This window comes from Apis cerana, linkage group LG7 (genome assembly GCF_029169275.1).
Source record: "Apis cerana isolate GH-2021 linkage group LG7, AcerK_1.0, whole genome shotgun sequence".
NCBI lineage: Eukaryota > Metazoa > Arthropoda > Insecta > Hymenoptera > Apidae > Apis > Apis cerana.
Window position 1 is genome coordinate 11,397,975 of NC_083858.1, and position 21,421 is coordinate 11,419,395.

The 21,421-nt window shown below is 44.4% G+C and overlaps 1 protein-coding gene across 7 annotated transcripts in view; it reads left to right on the forward strand.

Moving 5' to 3' along the window:
- Positions 1-21,421, forward strand: part of LOC107999465 (discoidin domain-containing receptor 2) — a 245,550-nt gene that overhangs the window by 215,777 nt on the left and 8,352 nt on the right. For 6 of the 7 annotated variants that reach the window (XM_062077203.1, XM_062077204.1, XM_028667492.2 and 3 more), the window contains 5 exons: positions 2,164-2,269; positions 8,222-8,453; positions 16,554-17,009; positions 20,414-20,621; positions 20,816-21,367. In XM_062077203.1, the coding sequence (XP_061933187.1) occupies positions 2,164-2,269; positions 8,222-8,453; positions 16,554-17,009; positions 20,414-20,621; positions 20,816-21,367 (1,554 nt within the window). Of the gene's footprint in view, positions 1-1,044; positions 1,483-2,163; positions 2,270-8,221; positions 8,454-16,553; positions 17,010-20,413; positions 20,622-20,815; positions 21,368-21,421 lie in introns of those variants that run through there. The other variant, XM_062077205.1, reaches the window with a different exon arrangement.

Sequence of the window (21,421 nt, forward strand, 5' to 3'; positions counted from 1 at the left end):
TGTACTTTTCTCTAGAAATACTTTTCAACGGATAAATCTTTTATTGTTTTTCTGTTTGAACAATGATGGAACGAGCATAAATTAGTCATCGAAGAAAGTAACGTATTTTTCCGCGAAAAGAAAAAAGATTTATCCGAGAGGAGATTAAAAAGAGAGGAGGAATTAAAAGAAACATCTTCGTCACCGTAACAATAACACTTCTTTCTCTTTAAACGCACTTTCGGCACAAACATCTCTCGCCATCCTCAACGGCAGTTCCACGAAGCGGTGCCGCGTTATAATTAACCCCACGACACTTCCAAATAATTAAAACCCTCGAACAGCTCCTCGAACGGTGTTTGTGTACTCAAGACGGAGCTCGTGAATTTAAGATCTCCCCGGCCAGCAAACGATCACGATAGTAACTGACGCTTTTCTCGGAGACAAACGACTGTCATTATTTGCCCACCAACGTGACCTGTGATGAATATATTAAACGTTCGGGACAAAATTTATCACCAATTAAATTCAAATTTTAAAATTTAATACCCCAATTAATGGTACAAAAAGTCACGGAGAATACACGTTACGATACTAATTTTAAAACTCGAATCGAAGTTGATTTAATTATTCGGTTGGTTACCAAAATCTATCCCAAATAAAAATTATTCCGTAAATTTCAAAATTTTATCACGGAAATTTATTTATAGAATATTTCGATAAAAACGCGACGAGTAATATTAAAAAAAAAAACTTCGTCCTCACCGATATTTTAAGATATATTTATAAATAACGGTCTGGCGAAAATTCAATCGAATCCTCGACGCGCGCGGATTTATCTGTCACCGCGAATGCCGTCCGTTTGTGCGTTTCTTCATCAACGGTTTCCCCGTTAAAACGCCCGTATATTATACCCCCCGAATATTCCCAAGAACTCCGATTCCACGCGTTAGAGTAAACAGATCCCGCTTTGATCGTTTCTCCTCCTCCTCCTCCTCCTCCTCCTCCTCTCCCCTCCCTCTGCCGTGTTTCGAACGAGAGAAGAAGGTTAGTCGTTTTTATTGGCGCGTCGACGACGCCTCGATCCGGTCGCGTGTTCGCGCGCCGTAGTCGGGAACCAGTTCGTAACGTGTAATTTCGCATCGTCGAAAATGTTTCTCGCGCCTCGGACCTCGTGATTGAAAAGCGGTTTCTCGGTATCGTGCCGCGTTGTATCGCAATTATCGGGAGGGAGAAGGAGGAGGAGGGGCCCAACGTCGTATTGGGAGAAAAATACGACCCGTCTTCTTCCCTTTCTTCTCGATCGTGTTCGACCGCGTTTCGATACGAGCGGCGGGCTCGTTTGAAAACGGGTAATGAACGTGGCCGGGCGAAAATAACGGCGCGAAACACGCGGATATCGGCTGGCGACGGAACGGGCGAAAACAGATGGTACGGCGCGAATGGGAATGCGTAATGAAGGGATCGTAAAATCTGTCAGTTGGCGAGATGATGTTTGGGAGTGTAAGTTAATAAAGAAGAGGGGAGAGGATAATATAAATTGCGAAATTTCGAAAATATCAAGGGAATTATAAGGAGATTTTAATCTTCAACGGGGAAGGGGGAGGAATAATTCAGGATTTGTTTTCTTTTACGGTTCTTTTTTTTTTAAGGATATCGAAATATCATTTCCCTCCGAAGTGTCGTCGTATTATTATTAATCCCGATCGGTTGGTTTTTATTGTTCGGGACTAATACGCATAGCTTTAAGTGGGTCTCTCGAACATCAGTCGACGCCGCGCTCGATTTATTAACTCCTCCTCCTCCTGCGTTTCGACTGGATACATTACATTACTTTTTTGTCAATTTCCCTTCTTCAGTTTAGAATAATAGTTTATCAACTCCGATTTCCACGTAATACGAACAAGTCCTTCTGGAAATTAGGATGAAATAAAAATGAAACTCGGGCAAGATTGAAGCAAAATGGTTTTACAACGAGCGTGTTGATCATTTTTCGAGAGGGAACGCTCGCGTTCAAATTAAACGCGTTGCGTCACGATTGTTCGAAACGATTAAAAGCGTTCGATTCGCGTGATAATCGCGTCTCCCCCCGCCCTCCCTGCTCCGCGGGGCGAAAGTGGACGCGGGACGAATACGGAAATATAACAACGTGTATATAATCAAAGCAATTTCCTTTGTTTGCAGCACAATGCATCGCGCCCCTGGGGATGGAATCTGGTGCGATTCCCGATGCAGACATCACAGCGAGCTCGAGTTTCGATAGCGGAAACGTCGGTCCGCATCACGGACGGTGAGTGAATTAACCGTGTATTACCGTCTCGTTTATAGAGCGCATTATGCAGATTCGATGCAATACACATTCGGAAATATGATAAAATTAACCCCCTTTGTGAGGGGCGCACGGCGTGCACAGAGATGCAATTTCCCGAAATCAGTGCGCTTCGTTAACCGATCTATTCGGGGTTGAATTCGTGGCGATTCTATGCCGGGGCGAAAGATCTCGTTACGCTCGCACTGCTAGAATTGCTAGGAAAATTGTTTCGATCCCCCCCACTCTCACCAATACGTATGCCCCTTCCATCTTGCAAAATAAAAATATTTTCTTCCCCTCCTCCGAACGATTAACCCAGATACGGCGACAGCCGTTTCTTTTTTTTTTTCTTTTTAAATAATTCCACTCTCCCCCTCTGTTTATTTTCGTTCCAACCCTCGCGCGCGTCCAAACAAAGGGCGAAGGTTAAATATGAACAGTGAACTGGCAGAAATCGCGAAACAAAATTACATCGCCAACGTTTTTTCCGGGAGGAAGGGTTACCGATTATTGGATCCTTAACCCTTTCACTGGCGAGATATCTCGCTTATACGTTTATATCGTCGGCACGAAGTATTTTAATTCGAAAATTCGAGGTAAATAATTTTCTCAAAGAAACTTATATTGTTGTAAATTGTCCTTTTTTATTTCATTTATACCAAGCATGGTGTAATGCGACACAATGCACGATTATATATAATTTCTTCTCATCTTCCATTTATATTTGTACATGTTCTCGCGATCCTGTAACATCTTGTGCATAAAAAAAAAAGAAAATATCTCGTCCATCCACAATAGTAATACGTTATACGGAACCGAGATTTTTTTGGCATTTAATTTTTTTATTTCATCGAATCAAAGGATTCGTATTACATTCACCAGCGAGACAAATAATACAGCGTTCTTTCCTGGACGAAAAGGATTTATGAAACGAGAGATTTGATGGACGGCTTAAAACGAATGAGAGAGAGAGAAAGAAAAAGAGAGGAGAATTCGATGATGAAAAAAAAAAAAAGAAAAGGAATCACGATAACGTATCTCATTCGAAATGTTTTCTACCGCTTAAACGGATGATCTTCTTCCTGTCCGTCACTCTGTCCACGATCGAGGTGGCTCACGATCAGGACTCGACCGTATTAATCACTGAACCGCGCGTCTCATTCGGCCTTCAACCCGCAATGAGGATTAATGACGCGATGTCCCGCATGCATGGCCATTCGTATCGAACGTTACGAACCGCTTCAACCATCGTTAACGCGGCCTCCTTTGCGTTTATTCCTTTGATTATAAGTTTCGGCTAATCACCGTTCCAAAACAGAGGATTCCAATTCTGACCAGATGTAGTGGACTGGACGGGCCGATTTATGGGACCACCGACGATGCTAACGAGCCGAGAATTTGCGAATCGGGCGAATATTCCTCCTTTTAAATATCTTTCGACATAAGATTAATAACCGTAATAACTTGGCGTTAAAATTTCCAATTTGAAAGTACGATTATAAGATTGTAGACACGTATTGAACTAGAAATAAGATGTATTCTCTGCCGATTTTAAATATGGAGAAACGGAGAATCGTAGAATCAAAAATTTCCATATCTTTTAAGCGGTTATCGACATAATCCGACGGACGCTCGTAAATATAATATTCCACGGCTATAAGATATAAAAGCGATGAAAAATCGGATTCTTCCAAAAAAAAAAAAAAAAAAAGAAGAAGAGGAGGAGTTCGCTAGTTTTGTTTGTTTTACATGCGTCCCATTCACGGAAGAAATATTTTATTAACACGGATGACATTTACGAACTTCTTTGATAGCGATGGGTGGTCCCTGATATTTTGAACGTCACCGTGCCGTTATTCAGAGAGACGCGAAGAGGCGTGAACATGTTTATGGTCCTATGGAATTTCGTTGAAAAGCTGCCACATTAATGCAGCCACGATAATTGGAAGTTTAACGTGTAAGAAGAAGAAGAAGAAGAAGAAAAAGGGTGACGTTTCTTCTCTGTTGTTTCGTTTTTTCCTCTCCCTCCTCTTTTATTCTTACTTGCTCTTTTCTTTTTTTTTTTTTCGGCCACGATATAAAGCAAGGAAAGCCTTTTCGATGCAATACCGATATCGTCGCTTGTGCACACACTCTTTACCCGGTGGAGACCGTCTAGACCTTCTTCAACGGCATTTCCATGGCTTCCTGATACTACGGGCTTCCCGGTGAATACCCTATTTACCCCATACGACTCCCGTTTACCCTAAAATACGCGAATCTAACTCGTATTACGTGTACACAGCTCTTTCTCGAGATATCCCTCGTGAAACGTATTCGTATTCGCGAACGTTTCGTACAAAAGATTCTTCCATTCCCCATATTTTCCCCAGTACATACTCTTACCAAATTCCGATTCTACTTATTGAGAATATTAAATGGATAATACAATTTTATTCCGTTACGATTATTCCTACAACATCACTGTTAAAAATTCAAGATCTTTGAAACATTCACACGCGTGTATATCTTTGAAAGACCGTACGATCATTTTTTAAATTAATTCAACAAACGAAACAAACGTAAACAAAATTTACAATTCTCTTCCTTCTTCTCCCTCGTCGAAAATCAACTCGGTTTCACGCATAAGGAAAACGCATAAAGGAAAAGTCCTTCTGGGGGCAACGAAAGACCTGTCTAAAAAAGAACGCAGCGCGTGTAAATAAAAGAGTTCCCAGTCTTCGCGCGTTCGCGTCCTCCAGATCCACCAGAGCCACGTTTTCGCGGAAGGAACGAGTTTTCATCGAGGAAGCGAGCAACATCCCTCGAAGGAAGCAACGTATCGCGCCACGGTTCCTCGCCTATCCATCGAAAGCTCGTTCTCCTCCGCAACTGCCGCAACAAATCATCTCCGTAAGCTTCCTCCTTCTCCATCTCCTCCTCGAGTTGGCTCGCGTTCGAGAAACCATTCTTCTCGATAATCGAGCCCGTAGTAGCGCCTCCGTCGTGCCGCTCTCCTCCACGATTTCGCCGACGTGGCTCGGCTCGGCTCGGCTCGGCTCGAGTCACTCCCGCGCAATCGCTCGCCCCGCTCGAGATTTATCGCGCGCGCGAGCCGCGGAATGCCTTTGATGCCCTGGACTGTATCAAAGTGGCAGCCAACCCAGTTCGAGCTCACTTAATGGGCTATGAGTTATGGCGTTTCGCTGCTCTCTCTCTCTCTCTTTCCCTCTCTGTCGTTCGATCCAACACTTTGTATCTATCCTCGTCTATTCTCGACGAAACTATAGCGTTCCTTCTGCTTCTCCTCTGGAGAGGAGGTTACTCTTCGTTCGAGAGGGACACAGGCTCTTTTACCCGCCGTCAAAAGCGACGCTTAAAATTCTGACGGGGTGGCAGAGAGGAGTGGCAGCTCACCTCTTTATTGCGAATATTTTGCGAGATTGTATATAACCGAGGCCTACCCCCTCGCTCACCTCTCTCGCTCCTTCTCGTTCGTGCAAACTGAACTGGCGGCGGTTTCTTTTTGCGAGCTGGGGGGGAGGAGCGGAGGCGCTGTTCGAAAGTAATCTTGGACGGGAGAGAAGGCGAATTCTCGGTTTTTTTTCTTTTTTTTTTTTATTGTTGAAATTGAGTTTCAAAGTGACTAGGCGAGGGCGTGTTTGTTGCTCGCGTCAAAGGTGAAACACGGGAAGTTCGGTTTTGGAGAGAGCTTTGGATTGTGCGTCGGTCGTTTGAAGAGTGGACCTTGTTGTTTCTATCCAGTCTTCTCATAGGAGAAACAGTCGGGGGATGTAGGGATCTTTGGATGAAACGGTCTTTAATTTATTTAGACGAGGATTTATTTTGGAAGTTTTACTGGTTTTTTTTTTTTTTTTTTTTTGTTTTTTCGTAAACTTCAAACGTTTATTTTCTAAAGTAATCTCCAAAGTAGAAATGTAAAGAAACAGAGGAGGGAGAAATGTGATCCCACGGAAATAGAGAACGAAAATGTTTTGCGAACATATTAAGAATTGTTGACGTAGCACGAGACTCTCTTTCCATAACTAAAGTAAAGCTTACGCGAGCCAATTAACAGCGATTCTTGGAGAAAGAAAATTTCTCACGCTTATTTTAATTAACGAAAATAAGAAGTGCAAAGCATAATATTTTTCGAAACGAATTTTTCATAAATCGTTCCTCTTCCTCCTTCTCCTTTCGTGCACACTTAAAATTACTTACAATATATTTCGATTTCAATCAATCCCCTCAAGATCTATCTTCGACGAATCGACACACCTAATTATTTATCATCCTTCTTCTTCGTTAAATCTGCCATCCCCCTTTTTTACTTTTTCCCCCTCCCCTTCTTTCTTTCTTTTTTCTACAAAATTTCCATTCCCAAATTAAAATTCCGCAAATTTCAAACGTTTCAAATTCGTCTCTTTCGCGTACGCGAAATGGCAAATAAATAACGGCACAGTAATGGCCGATTGAAACGCCGTTTAATCGTCCGATTGAATTCGAACATCGGTGAATTCCTGTCGATTTCCCCGTCGGATCGACGCCGGCATTCCTCTCGCGCGTTTTCCGCGACAATCAGAGAGGCGATGCCCGACGTGGAAATGGGGAGAGGAGAGAGAGAGAGAGAGAGAGAGGGGGAGGTTTTTAATGCCGTAGACGGAAGCTATGCGCGAATACAATTATTAGCCGGCTCTCGAAGAGTGGCTTCCCCGTTGCACGGCAGCGCCGGTGCCAGCTCATCTTTAATTCATGCCATCCGGTGGCTCGGCTCGATCGATAAATTATAATTTCACCCCTCCCTCCCCTCCCACGATATCGGGGGCCGGGCAGAGGTGACGGTTATCCGTCAGCCACCGGCAGGATCACGTATTTATACGATTTCCTTTCCCGCGACCGTGTAACATTTCCGATTATGCCGTCATCCTCCTCCTTTGCGAGCCGCCTTATCGCTCGATCCTTATCGATTGTCCACGTCGATCGCAACGTCCGTCCCACGATTGTACCGCGACGAAAAGGCGCCGTGAATACGATGGGATAAGTCGATAAGTAATTGTCGACTTTGCGAGATTCTCGAAGGCGAGGCAAGGAAGCGTGGTGAATATAATAATGTTTCTATATATATATAAAATAACGTGAAACGTGTGATAAAATTTTAGACGAATCTAAAGAAGAGGGAGGGGAGGATTTTGAAAGAGAAGAAAAAAATTTTTTTTGACAATTTTTCCATGAATAATTGCGTATAATAAAACGACGAATCGACCTTTTAGATCGCGGATCGTAGATCGAGAAGAAGACGAATCGCAGCGCGATAAATTAGGTAAGGAAAGAATCAACAGTTTGGCCATATTTTATACGCGTCGCAGGATCATCCGTTTACGTAACCGCATACATCTTCGTCCTTCCCTGAAACAGGAAAATCCCTGCGCAATTGTCGTTGGGGGAGGGAGGTGGGGGAGAAAGGAGAAAGGAGAAAGATTAAAACCCTCGGCAAGCGGCCCCGTACAAATATCGTTCAAATATCAATTACGCCATTTAAACACTCGAACGTCGTTCCTCCGTGTACACACACAGCCAACCATATTCGCATAACGCGTGGAAATTAAGTTACGCGTCGAAATTCCCAATGAGACCCAGAAAAAAATCTCCATGTTTCCCTACGCGATCCACGACGAGACTCGGTCTCCCTTGAAAATGATTCACCGGCGTTCTCGTTTTTCCCGGATGACGAGATAAAAAAAAAAAAGAAGAAGAAAAAGGAAAAAAAAAGAAAGGAAAAAAAATTCTACCTCCGAGGGAACAGGAATGTGGAAACTGGGATGCGGGAGGAGAAGAGGGTGGAGAGATAAAACTCGGAAAAGAAAGGGGGGGGGCGAAAAAAAGGAGAGGAAAAAAAACGAGAGAAGAAATAAAGAAGGCCGGTAATCTCAGTGTAAATATTTACCCTTACAGGCTGAAGCAGGAGAGCCACGGAGGTGCCTGGTGCCCGAAGCTGCAGATCACCACAGAGCCACGCGAGTGGTTGGAAATCGATCTTCACACGGTCCACATGATCACCGCCACAGGCACTCAGGGCCGCTTTGGCAACGGCCAAGGTGTCGAATACTCGGAGGCGTATATGCTCGAGTATTGGAGGCCGAAGCTCGGCAAGTGGGTCCGGTACAGGGACGTGCGGGGCGAGGAGGTGAGTATTAAAATCGCGTTTCGAAACGTGTCGCGATAATTGATCGCGATTGCGCTTTCTATTAGAGAAACTGTAAGTAGGAAAGTAAGGGAAAAGGAAAGTGTCCGAGTCTCTCGAACGGAGAAACAGCTTTTCTCTTTCCTCCCCCCTCACCCTTTTTTTTTTTCGAGACGATCAGCAGGAAAAGTTGGAAGTTGAAAATCAGTTGCACCGAATTCGTTTTAGTCTTTTTTTTTTTTTTTTAGAAAAGAAAAATTTTTCGCACCCTTCAACTTTTCATCGAAAAAAAGTTTCCGTTCTCAACTTTTCGAAAAAAACTAGACGTGGTCGACAATTTTTTCAATTCTAATTTTAAAGAACTTTTATACCCTTTGACGATTTTCCATATCAGACGGAGCGTAAATAGTTATTGATCTCGTCAACGGTATATCTTATTATATATTGTAACGAGAACGAATTGTTGAGTCTATCTATCAGACATCGAAGTTTATTATTGCGCGTATCTTTATCGTTTCTGTCTCCACCATGATCTGTTCAACGTCTGGAAGGTAGGTTTAGGTTTCGAAAGCAGGATGACGTCGGCTGTCAAACCAATCGCGCAAAGTCTATTATTGTCAACGTTCTGAATTCCGTCATCTTCGAAGACGATATTTCATATCCTCTCGATGCCCTGCAACGTTCGAAGGATTTCCTTTACAGGAAAGATGGGGTCGGTCAACGATCGATTCGACCGCTTTCACGAGGCAGAGTGACTAGATCAATTATCGATCGATTAAAATTCCTACTTTTCCTTCTTCTCTTTCGTCGAATGTTATTATCAAGATAAAATAAATAAGATCCAAAAATTAATATAATGTAATTAACTCTCTAGAAAACAAGAATTATGTTATCGATACTCGATACAACTATACCAGCCTAATTCGCAATTCGATTAAGAAGCAACAATTCGGCAGGATTGTGCGACGCATGCGCGGGGGTTAAATTTAGAGCGCGATACGCGCGCAAAACGAGCGTGGATTATCGGGGATGATTTGTGGCTGTCCACGCTGGACTGGTAAAAAGTAAACCAGTGATGTTAACGAGACAGTGAATCACGATCGCGTTTCTCCCTCGAAAAGTGGGAAGTTTCTTCGATGATGATTTGACTGGAATAGATTCGGTAACCCGGCCCACTTTAATTAGCAACACCCAACAATGGAGATTCATTTGTTATCATCGCGGGGAATACACAGGATTGGTCTTCGTTACTCGGCCGAGAATCCCGCGAATTTCGCGGAGCGGAGAGGAGCGGAGAATGAGCGGGTTGACGTCGATGAATGAACTGTCCCTCGCGTGTACGAGGCATTCCGCCCGTTGACGTGGGCGTTATAACTTTGCTCTGTTTGTGTGTGCGCGCGTGGTAAAATGAGACGGGTCTGCATGTATTTATATAGTTTTTAGTATCCGTAATTTTTATTGGAGGAAAATTAAATTTAGTTGTAATCAAATTCGCTATTCAAGAAAAAATACTTCGATACGACAAGTGCGAATAATGAATAAAATTTTGAAATTACTTTTTACATTTTAAATATCTAAATTTCTGGTTATGGATAATTATCTTGGTACGAAAAAAATTTCACGAAAATTAAATTAAAAGTTGTGTAATCGTCGATGAAGTATCACGTATATGATCCAACATATTATTAAAAAGAGATTTGCTTCAAATATTAACGATAATTCATCGTATTAAATCCAGCAGTGACGGACAGAATTTAATAGTTTGAACTTTATTTCGATAATTTATCGTTCAAAACGTAATAATAAATGCGAATAATTATACTGTCAAACGGCCGAGATATTATATGAAAAGCGACGATTATATAAATAGCTACGAATAAATATCATTTAAGCATTTTAACAAGTAATTGCTTAAAGTAACTTTATTCGAGACTTTTTACTTTTTCAACGGGTTAATGTATTCTTTCACGAATTGTACGTAATTTTATTACAGTCTTGATCCGCTGAAAATTAAGAAAAAGAATGAAAGAAATTGAATATACGAATCGCATCTGGTGAAATCAGCCAGATTGTTTTTCAATACGATTCGTCATTGTCCGTGGAAAAATCGGTGAAAAATAAGAGAGCCTCGACGCCCTCAACGTCCCAAACAACTCCTTCCTCCATTTCGTGATATTTGTTCCGAGGAGGGACGCGGGAACCAATATAAGTCATTTCGCCCTGTCGACGATAACGTTATTTTCGATCCGCGTGTTCTTGTTTTATTCGCGACAGGGACATTTATATACCACCTGAGCGTGGAAGGACCATGATTCCCGAGAACACGGACCAGCGTTGAAGGGTGAAACGAGAAAAGAAAGGGATGAAGAAGGAAGGAAGGAAGGAAGGAAAAATAAAAAAGAAGGAAAAAAGGAAGAGAAAGAAAGAAAGAGGTGAACGTCCAGTCGAGGTGGATTTCCTTGGAAGTTTTGGTATATACGTGGAGAGGGTGGTTCGAGCTTATTTGTATAGGAGGGTGGATCAATAAAACGAGGGAAGGGAAAGTCGTCGCGTGCTTGCTTTTGCTCGCGGGTCAGACGATTTCGACTCACCTACATAGACGCGCGTTTGGCTTGAATAGCCTCACCTCGATCGAACCTGTGCATCCTATGCACGAAGGTCGAAATTTAACCGCCCTTATTCCATTTTACATGCCGCGGCGAGAATAACCCCGCGCCACCGAAAATATTTCTCCCCGGGAGAAGAAGTTGTGTCGACACGAAGCTCCCTTCGCTTGTTAAGCAGTTAAGGCGTTGGAAAAAAGGAAGTGAAAGTGCAGGAAAAATTGCCGCGTAAAAGTTTCGTTCCTTCGACTTTTCTATTCTCTCGAATAGATTTAACGTTAAAGTGATCTTCTGTTCCGTGGTATTATCGACCGATGATCGCCAAGAGACCAGCAAGACGAATTCTGTATGCACCTATCTATCGTATTGAACTTTTAATATTTTTAATATCGTAATGGCAATTTTGACGAAATTTATATAAATTTATATGTAATATTTATTGACAAGAGATGAGTAGATCGGAACTAAAGATAACATAGAGAGCTAAAATAGTCGATGCATCGATAATTAATATCAATCGTATATCGCGAGTGATTCGAGAAATATTCTAAAAAAAAGGAAAAAAAGATTCACAAAGAATAAGACAACACGAAGAAAACACGATCGCGCTGTTGGCGAATGATTAAACGAATCCACGATATCTCCATTCTTGCCAACTTTTTTCTCGGTTCACGGTCGCGAAATTTACATTCCGCCAATGATCGCTCATAAATTAGCGGGTCGAAAAGGCCGACCGATCCCCCGCTGATTCCCTCTTTCGTCCAATCCCGGCCATAAACCGATTTAATTAACCGAAACCGAGGCGTTCGCGGACCGGTCGAAAAAAGCGAAAGGAAATCGAGATTCCCTCGTATCGGCGATGGCCCATTCTTCGTGGAACCGTGTGGGAAAAAGTGGCGCGAGGGAGAGAAAGATGGAGGGACAGGAAACGAAACGAAACGGCCCACCCAACGAACGAACGAACGAACGAATACACCGCGTGGTTAGCGGGGATAAATCTGCAGAAATTCGTGTCTCTTTCTCTTCCTCCTCCTTCCTGCTGCGAGGCTCTGTTCCCCGCTTAATTACACAACGACACTCGGCTTATCCGACGAATAATCTCTCGTAACAGCTCGGCCAGCTCGAGCCAACCTCGGTGGTACGTGGCGTGCGGTTGTCAACGGCTTCTCCGACCGCTTCGCAGTCCAGAGAAGGGAGAGGAGAAAAAAGAAGGCTAAAAAGGCGAGTGGGACGCGTCTAATATTTTTCAACGGCCGTATTTGGCGCGTATATACCTCGTATAAATTATCTCGTTGTCGTCCCTCCGTGGTGCAAGAAAAAATCCTCGGCTTTTAGCAATGACAATGAGCCAATCGGTGGTATTGTATCGTAATTTTGCCGTTATTTCGTATCCTATCCCGTTCTATTCCATTCCAGGGACTCGGTGAACAGTATATAAATTTTGAAGAATTGTTGAATTCGGATTGCGAGAATTCGAGAGGAATTGGAAGGAAAGTTGGTTTTAAATTTGTAAATTAATAATACAGCGTAATATATTACGACGTATAATACGATTATACGTCTCGATTATTTCGATTAATGGAAGCCTAGGTTAATCGAAGAGGATGAGAGACGGCTGTGAAAAATTGTTGGCAGGAACGAGTTCTTTCGCAATGAGTCACAAAGAGAGTTTCGACTCTATGTCTCAATGTACCAAGAAGCATTATCTCGAGGATTAATAGGATTAAAGGTCTGAATATTTGTAGCTCTTGTATATTAGAAAATATTGATGCGGGCTTGTAGATCTCCGTGAAAGGAACAAAGACGTTCTTACACGTACACATACGCCTTTCAAGCTTCTTCTTATCTTCCGCAATTAATATCAAACCAGCCAGATATTCTCAATGTAAGTACACTTACGTTTGTATAAAGATCATAGGAGAAGAACTTTGATAAATCTATTTTGACTTCGTCGAAACGAAGCGCTTTAACCTCTCCCTCTTATCTATAAACATTACGCTTAACGAAGAGAAGAGGATGAAAAAGGAAAAGAAAAAAAAGAGAGATTCATCAGGTTTCGAAAAATATAAAAATATTATCGGTTCATCTTTCTTCCTCACAAGAGATCCATCCATCCAAAATTCGTTTTCAAATGTATACAAAATAATTGCTTCAATGTAATGTACAACAACCATATATTGAAATTTTTAAACATTCACAGATTAACGTAGACAACCAATCGATAATTGATCGGTCATTTCAATAGTTGAGAAATATTCTCTGTCAATTTATTAGCGTCTAAATTTTTATAATATCTCAAAACATTTATTTTAATTTAAATCATTATAAATTATCAATTTAAACTTAAGTAAATTAAACTTAAGTAATTACTTCATATTAGAATTCATATTCACGCGATGCCAATATCACGATTCGTCAACGACTTTTCATACTTTTCCACGCGATAAGAGTCGAAACGTAGAAAACTTTCTCCTTTATTTCTTTTTCACTTACCACATTCGATTTTTGTTTCGCGAGCACGTGTTGGAAAATTGTCGGTGACTGTCGACTGTGGACCACCCGTCGCGTCTAATATATCCGTCTAATTAAACCGTCAGACAGCTTATCCGTCACGATCTTCGCCGACGACACGGGGCCATCAACGCGGCTTCTGTTCGGCGGGTGACCGCTGACGATTGGGGACGAAGAGGCGCGGAAAACATTAACATAAAATGGGCGTTGGTGGTGCGCCACGCCCTACCAATCTCTGCTCCGGTCCCGGCTTGGAATTTGTCCACGAGCGAAAGTGCCGCTAAAACGGATTTGGAACCGAATTTTTCTCCCTCCTCTTCCCCTCGCCCCTCTCTTTTAAAAACGAAGAACGAGAGAGAGAAGAGAGGATGGAAACGTCTTTCGGGCGGAGGCGTGGGCGCGCAGAATAAATATCGAGATTACTTATTTTCCTTTCTCGCGGTGGTGGACGAGTCGACGGCTCGTAAATGCCGTCGTATTTTCGCCGTCGTCGCCTTTCGTCCCCGCGGCGACGATCGCGCCACGGCTTTTCTCGGAACGAGATGGAAATTTGCGGCGTCCCTTTCGCGGCGGGTCTCGATTAAAGCAGAGGAGAGGAACGCCTTTGATCGCGCTCGTCACGATCGGTCGATGCGGATTTATATCAAGCCGCGTTATCGAATCGTTTAACGCGGCCAACCTTCTTCCTTCGTTTTCGCTTTGATGCGGCAAGCAAGCGGAGCTTATCTTATCTATCGTTTCGTGACGTGTACTTTGTTGGTTGGCGAAATACAAATAGCGAGGAGTAACTTGCCTGCTTCTTTTATTCCGGGTTATTAAATTTATCCTCCAAGGTCGAAACATCTTTATTTCGAGATGTTGTTTCTGTTCCAGCGATATCTTTCCCTAGACGTGCGCATAGAAAATTTAGAGCTCGTCGATCTTGCAATACCGTAGAGGTCGTAAAACGTCGTTTCATTCACTCTCGTCATTTTCAACGAGAAATCGCACGTACTTGGCGGAAATATAAACACGCGGTTCCTCTTATCGATTAGTAAATTTATCCTCTGTGCAAACTGAACTCTTCGAGTCAGTCAATCTTCCATTCCACATTTTATTGTTTCACGAAAGAAGAGGAAAAAAAATCTATGTACAAAGTACTATAAAACCTGTCCTCGAAATATCTTTATTAATAATTTCCTCGTCGCAGGAATGAAAAAAAGAAAAAGCATTTACCGATCTCGCGATCTAGAAATAAAATCATCGTTATTTATCCCCCCGCTTTCAACGAGGCGCAAAAACGTCCGGTTTAACTAAAATATCACCGACTCTCCTTTCTTTTTCCTTTTCTCCGTATCGTTGAATCAGACTTCTTTCAGAAGCGTTCCGTTTACAGCCGCGCATTTCGGCCCCTTAACGAGCGCCGCGCGCTCATTAAGCCGGCTGTAACGAAGCCGAAGCGAAACGTTGTGTCCACGGCGCGACGCCAGCCGGAATTTCACGCGTGTCGGCTCATTGTATTTCGCTTCGATGCGGCGAACATCGGCCGGCAAGTCGCGGGAGGGAATAACGAGCGCGAATAAAACGGTGTCAACTAATTACCGGACACCGCGGACGGCCATCATCTTTTAATCGCGTTTCCTTTTTCCATAGCCGTCGCGGAACCCGCTTGGGAACACAATCGGGGAAACTGCACTCGTTGCAGGAAAAACTTGACACGTTTCCCGTTTCGAGAATGTGTCTCTGCTGTTTTATCATCGAGGTTGTGATTTTTCTTTTCTTCTTTTTCTTAATTATATTTCAGTTATATCATTGGAAAGCATATTTCGAATGGCCGTGTCATTCTTTCAAACGAATGATTCTAAAAGCGATTGGCAATTCATCCATTTCTCTTCTTCTCGCAAACAATGGAGTTTCGAAAATGGATCTCCTTACACGAGAAATATAAAATATTTCTTGAATTCTTCGAACCTTGAATTCTTCGAACCTTTCTTTATTTCTATTTCGTGCGATCTAAATTGAAACAATCGAAATTCTAATTTTAAGATTTACCAATTAATAACACGTAAAAAAAACTCTCTCGAATTAAAAATCCTTTTGAGAAAGAAAATTACTTATTAAAAATATTTCTTTATTTCTCACGAATTGGGAATAAAATGGAGAAATGCCAATTTCAAATTTCAACATTTACCAAGTTATAATAAGGAAAAAACGAAATTGGAAAACTCTCCTTTAGGATTAGGAATTCTTTGGAGAGATGGTTGAAGCGGTTCGAGGAACGCCGGTAGAAATGTCGTGGGCGTTCCTGGGTCGCCGCGATTTCTCGTTTCACGCGTTCTCAGAGGGAACAAGGCGCGTTCTATTCCGCGCGGGCACGAGAGCCGGGCCGGGCCGCTGTATCGCGGCCGGGGATCGAGAAATTCCCGGTGCAGCATCGTCGAGGGTCGTCCCTTTCGAAACAAAGGACCTCTTATTTTCCACTTACCGGACTTGACAGCGCCACTCCACTCCTCCACGCCGCTACGAGATTCTCACGTATGCCCGCTTACGTGACCGTGCCTCGCCCTGACCCCGACAGGTGTATTACGCACATTATGCTCGAATCGTCGTGCACATTATCGATACGATCGCCGATAGTTTATGGTATTTTAATGATACCGCCCGAATCGTAATTCCAAGTATACGTGGATCCCCTTGTATGAATTATTCAAAAGGTGTAACCTCTTCGAGCGAGTTTCACGTCAAGTGTTAATAACGATCCTCCACGTTGATAAGGATATATATCGAAATATCCACGGATAATTTGACGGGCTACCTTTAATTATCCTTCGTGACGGAGGTTGAAGGCTAAACTTTTAAAAAACTCGGATCAAGACGTCTTAAATTAAGCGAGACTTGACAATCGTGAGGGATATTATAAAGCGTTGGTTCCAAGTCGAGTCATAATCGTTTCCATTTCGTATAAATATATATCGGTGGAAATATTTAACCGAGGTGGATGGTGTGACAGGTGATCGACGGGAACAAGAACACGTACCTGGAGTCGAAGCACGAGCTGGAGCCACCAATGTGGGCGAGCAAAGTCCGCTTCTGGCCTTACAGCTACCATCGTCGCACCGTTTGCATGCGGGTGGAACTGTACGGTTGCCCGTGGAACGACGGTATCGTGTCGTACTCGATGCCCCAGGGCGACAAACGCGGCAACTGGGAGTTCTTCGACGCCACGTACGACGGTTACTGGGACGGCCAGCTTCTGCGTGGACTTGGACAGTTGACGGACGGCAAGATCGGGCCCGACAACTTCAAGATGAGCTACTACGATTACGACAGGGGTCAGGGATGGGTCGGGTGGAGGAACGACACCAGGTCCGGCCATCCGCTCGAGATCAAGTTCGAGTTCGACCACGTGAGGGAGTTCTCGGCCGTGCACATATTCTGCAACAATCAGTTCACCAAGGATGTCCAGGTAAGCGACTTTTGTGGGGGAAATGAAATATGGATAATTTTACCTTCATTCGCGTTCGAGACAATGAAGAAGATAATTATCGATTGCTAGTATTTATTTCAAAATTCAATTTCAATATAAAAACGTATCGTGCTATTATTATTAATTAGGAAAATTATTCGAAATTAAATAATCCCAGTGCGACAAATTCAAGTAAAGCGAATTTATCGATCGAATCGGACAAAATTTTTGAGGACGCGTTAACCGTGCTGGAGGTCGTGATTTCGACGTCTCGGAAGGCAAAAGGAAGAGACAGTAAGGGAAACCAGAGCCTTCCCCAACGTTTGCGGGTCGTGATCTTCGTATCCCCACGAACAAACCCTCCGGCCAGATTTTTGGCCCGGAGAACAGTCACGTATTTACAACGTTCTGCAACATGCAGAGCGAAAGTCACGCTCCTCGTCGTCTGTTGACTCGCGCCGGTAGCGCTTCCATATCACGTGATATTCCTCGTTATTTCGTCAAACAATCCCGTGTAATAAATCCTACAATTCTCCCCTCCCCTCCTCTCTCTCTCTTTCAAAAAGAGTGAAAATAACATGGAAGAAGAAAGAAGGGAACTCCGTTCCGATCCATCCGCTTTAAATTTTAATATTTTGATTCGTTCTCGATATATCTCCTCCCGTACCCTGCGAATTTCCATCCTGTAATCCCCTTACCGGCCATCTCTTTGAACGCAAGCCCGGCCGCGTTATTTTCAAATTTCCTCTATGATCGTTCACCGAATATCCGCGAAAACGCGTGAAAAAAAGAGGAAGAGAGATAGAGAGAGAGATAGATAGATAGATACGAGCACGACAGGGAGGAAATTGGAAGGGCCCGCGGCGGTGACTCGGCAACGTGAGCAGGACTGCGATACAGAAAGGGTGCACGAGAAAAAAAAAGAAGAAAAGAAAAGAAAAGAAAAAAATATCGATGAAAACTAGACGACCGGTGGAATACAAGGAGAGAGGAGGAGGAGGAAGAGGAGGAGTCGAGCTGGACGGAGAAGAGAAGGAGATATAGATGAGGACGAGGATGAGAAAGGAGATGGATAGCGAGGGACGGACAATCGTGACGGAATACGCGGCCAGATCTAGCGCCTGCTTTAAAATCTCGCCTTCAAGAGGAAAGATGGATAAAAAGACGAAGGGCGTGAAATCCAGTTTTCGCGTTCGAGTCAAGGTCGGATGTAGGATGGGGTAACGAGGCGCGACAACGGTTGGTTGGGATCCTGGTGGCGGATCGGTCGGTGGAGGATGAGAGGAGAAAGAGGAAACGAGGAGGAGCGCGATTTTACACACAGGCTGGTAACAACGGGCCAACTCGTGACAATTGAATTTCTTGCGGAGTCGAATTTCTGTGTAACAACCCCGCTGTCCTTCGTATCAAGATTTATTCCAATGGAGGAGACCACCCTCCTCATTACCCTTAGGCCTCAGGCCTCTTGGCCTGTTCCCGTGATCGAGCAGCCGAGAGGGATGTCTCCTCGAAACGACAAACAACCGAGGTCGAAGGGACATGAAGAGAGTCCAAGGGAAATGAAGAAAGAAATTTAAAAAACGAAGCTTTTCCTTTGACTCGGATTCCCAAGTTTGATCGCTCGAACAAAGATAATCGCCTAGGGAGGAGGGGGCTAAAGAACCGTAATGCCTCGCGTGCTCTCTTCTCCGCTCTCCGCGACAACGATCTAACGCTCGCAACGAGTCGGAGTCGGAGGGATCACGGACCCCGAGCGACACGAAAATGGAAGTTTTCCGTTGATGGCCGAGCCACGACGGAATAGGCCTCGAAACGCTCTTCTTACCGGTATCAAGATTTATTTGAATGGAGCGCCTCATTACCCGGCTCCGGAGGCTCGATTGTGCGACGAGGAGGGCACGAAGAGGTGGCGAAGGCAAAGGCGGCAGAAACGCTGCTGGTGCATCGCCACGAACGAGGAAGGGAATCCTCTTCTTCTTCTTCTTGTTGTTCGAGAGAGAGATAGAGAAGGGAGAAGACGGCGAAGGGAAGGGAAAGTTGAGAAACGGCGAGGGGGGACGATCGAGGTGGTGGTTGGCTGTTCTTTCTCTCTCGTACGCACAATGCAACGAGCGAGCAACGAGCCGGAGAGCAGATACGCCACGTATTCAAATACAATACCGACAGTCTGGCAAGTCGGCAGTCTACCGCTCGAGGTATGAGGGCGAGCAAGGGGGTGAGAGATGGTAGCAACCGCCCCTAAACGTCTCCTTCTATTAACAAGCGCCCGCTCGCGCGGATAGGACACGTCTTCTGAAAGACAGCACTTCAAAGCATCGCCAGTTTCGCTCTCTCTCTCTCTCTCTCCCCCCCTCTCCCCGTCCATCTTCCATTCTCTCGCGTTCCTCGAATACATCCTTAGTCGGGTTGCGCACGGTTTCGTGGCCGCCACGCTCGTCTTCTTCGGCTTCCTCACACTCCCTCCCTATCTTAGCCGCCGTAGCTGTTCGTCGACGAGCTGGTTGAACGGTGAACTCCCTTGAAAATCCATACGCATCCTCGTCGTCGTTGCTGCGTTCGTCTTTGGGGGCTAAGAGAGTTAGATAATCTCAGCTTTGTAATCTCCATTTCCAAGCCCTTCGCGGTATTCTAGTCTTCTCCCCCTCATCCCCCTCTGTTCTTCTACTTTCCTCCCTCTCTGTATCTCTCCGTCGTCCTGGCTACCTGTTTCCACGACCAGCCTCGATCCCTCTCCCTCCCTTCCTTCCTCCCTCGGTTTCCGCTGGCATTCCGCTTGTGTATTAACTATCTTACGCTTTCTCGGTATGGAATTAGCATTCCACGCGTCTCCGCTCAGCGACAGAGCGAGCGCAGAGGCGGGCGGTGGTTCGTAATTATCGATGTCGTCGATGTCAACCGAGCGGTTGGCCCCTTATAAAGTTGCTCGTTATATATCCGTGGCGTGGATAAACCGTGGTCTGTGTATTCCTGGAAGAGGAATCGTTGGATATATGTACGTATTAATATACCGGAACTCCGTGCTGCGTCTTTAAGATGCTGATTTATACGTATAATTAATGTTGAATATTGGCCACTACGTCATGTTTACCGTATACAATAAGCGGCTTCGTTTCACCGTCTGGAACAACCTTTGCCTACGACTTGTTTTATATATTTCACGGTTAACGCGATTTACGAGTATGCCTCGCTGGTATACCGTGATCCTCCTCGTTTCTCTACTGAATTATGGAATAAGTTCTCGCGACCTTTTATCGCGATGAGAGATTCGTTCGTATTTACATTTACGCTCGGGAACGAGATATTCAGTGCTGGTTGACCGAGAGCATTTTTATTTCGAGTCTCGAAAATAGAGAAGGAGAAGGAGAGAAAGAAAAATATGGGCGTTTTTTTCTGTCACGGTTCAGGTGTTCTCCGAGGCTAGCATAATGTTCAGCGTCGGTGGCAAATATTACACGGGCGATCCGATCGTGTACTCGTACATGGAGGACAGGATCTTCGAGCACTCGAGGAACATATCGATCAAGCTGCACCATCGAATCGGCAAGTTCGTTAAGCTGAGGTTCAGCTTCGCCTCGAGGTGGATCATGATCAGCGAGATCACGTTCGACTCTGGTAATTACCAAGCATTCAAACCCATTAATCAAAAATAATAATTAACACGCATTACCACGTTTCCACCTATTCGTTTCTCCCTTTATTTTCCAATCGACCCGTAATTCGAATTAAATTTCCTTTGCAATTCGAATTAAAAAAAAATTTGTTTCCGAGTCGGCGCGGACGAAGGCACTATCTTTTTCTCGTCACAGATATCGCTCACGGGAATTTCACCCCGGAATCACCGCCCACGACGGAAGCCCCGAGACTAAGGGATCGAATCTCGGCGCGGGACAATCCTTTGCAAGCCGAGGTTCCAGTCGTGAAGCAAGACGATTCGAATTACATGGCCGTGATCATCGGCGTTTTAACAGCGGTGATCCTCCTGCTCGCAGTGGCCATTTTCTTGATAATCACGCGGCACAGGCAACGAAAGAACTTCGCGAGCCCGCTGGGCACCAAGACCGCGATCCCGTCGAGCAATCATCAACACCTGTCGCCCGAATCCGCTTACGGGACAACGGAGAAAGATCCATCGTTGATGACGTACAGGGTGGAGGAGTTGGACGATCGATACGCTGGAACCAAGCTGACCACGCTTCCACGGGATCTGAACGATCGTCTGCTGGGGGACGTGAGGCTGGACGAGTATCAGGAGCCATTCTACGAGAACAAGCACAGGGAACCGCCTCATGCCGCTTATTACGGGTATAGCACCGTCGTTATAGACAACAAGGATCTTCACGACAACGTTGAGCAGTCTGGTAAGCGCGATCGATGATGATATACGTACTGATCGTTGACGCTTGTCCGGGACC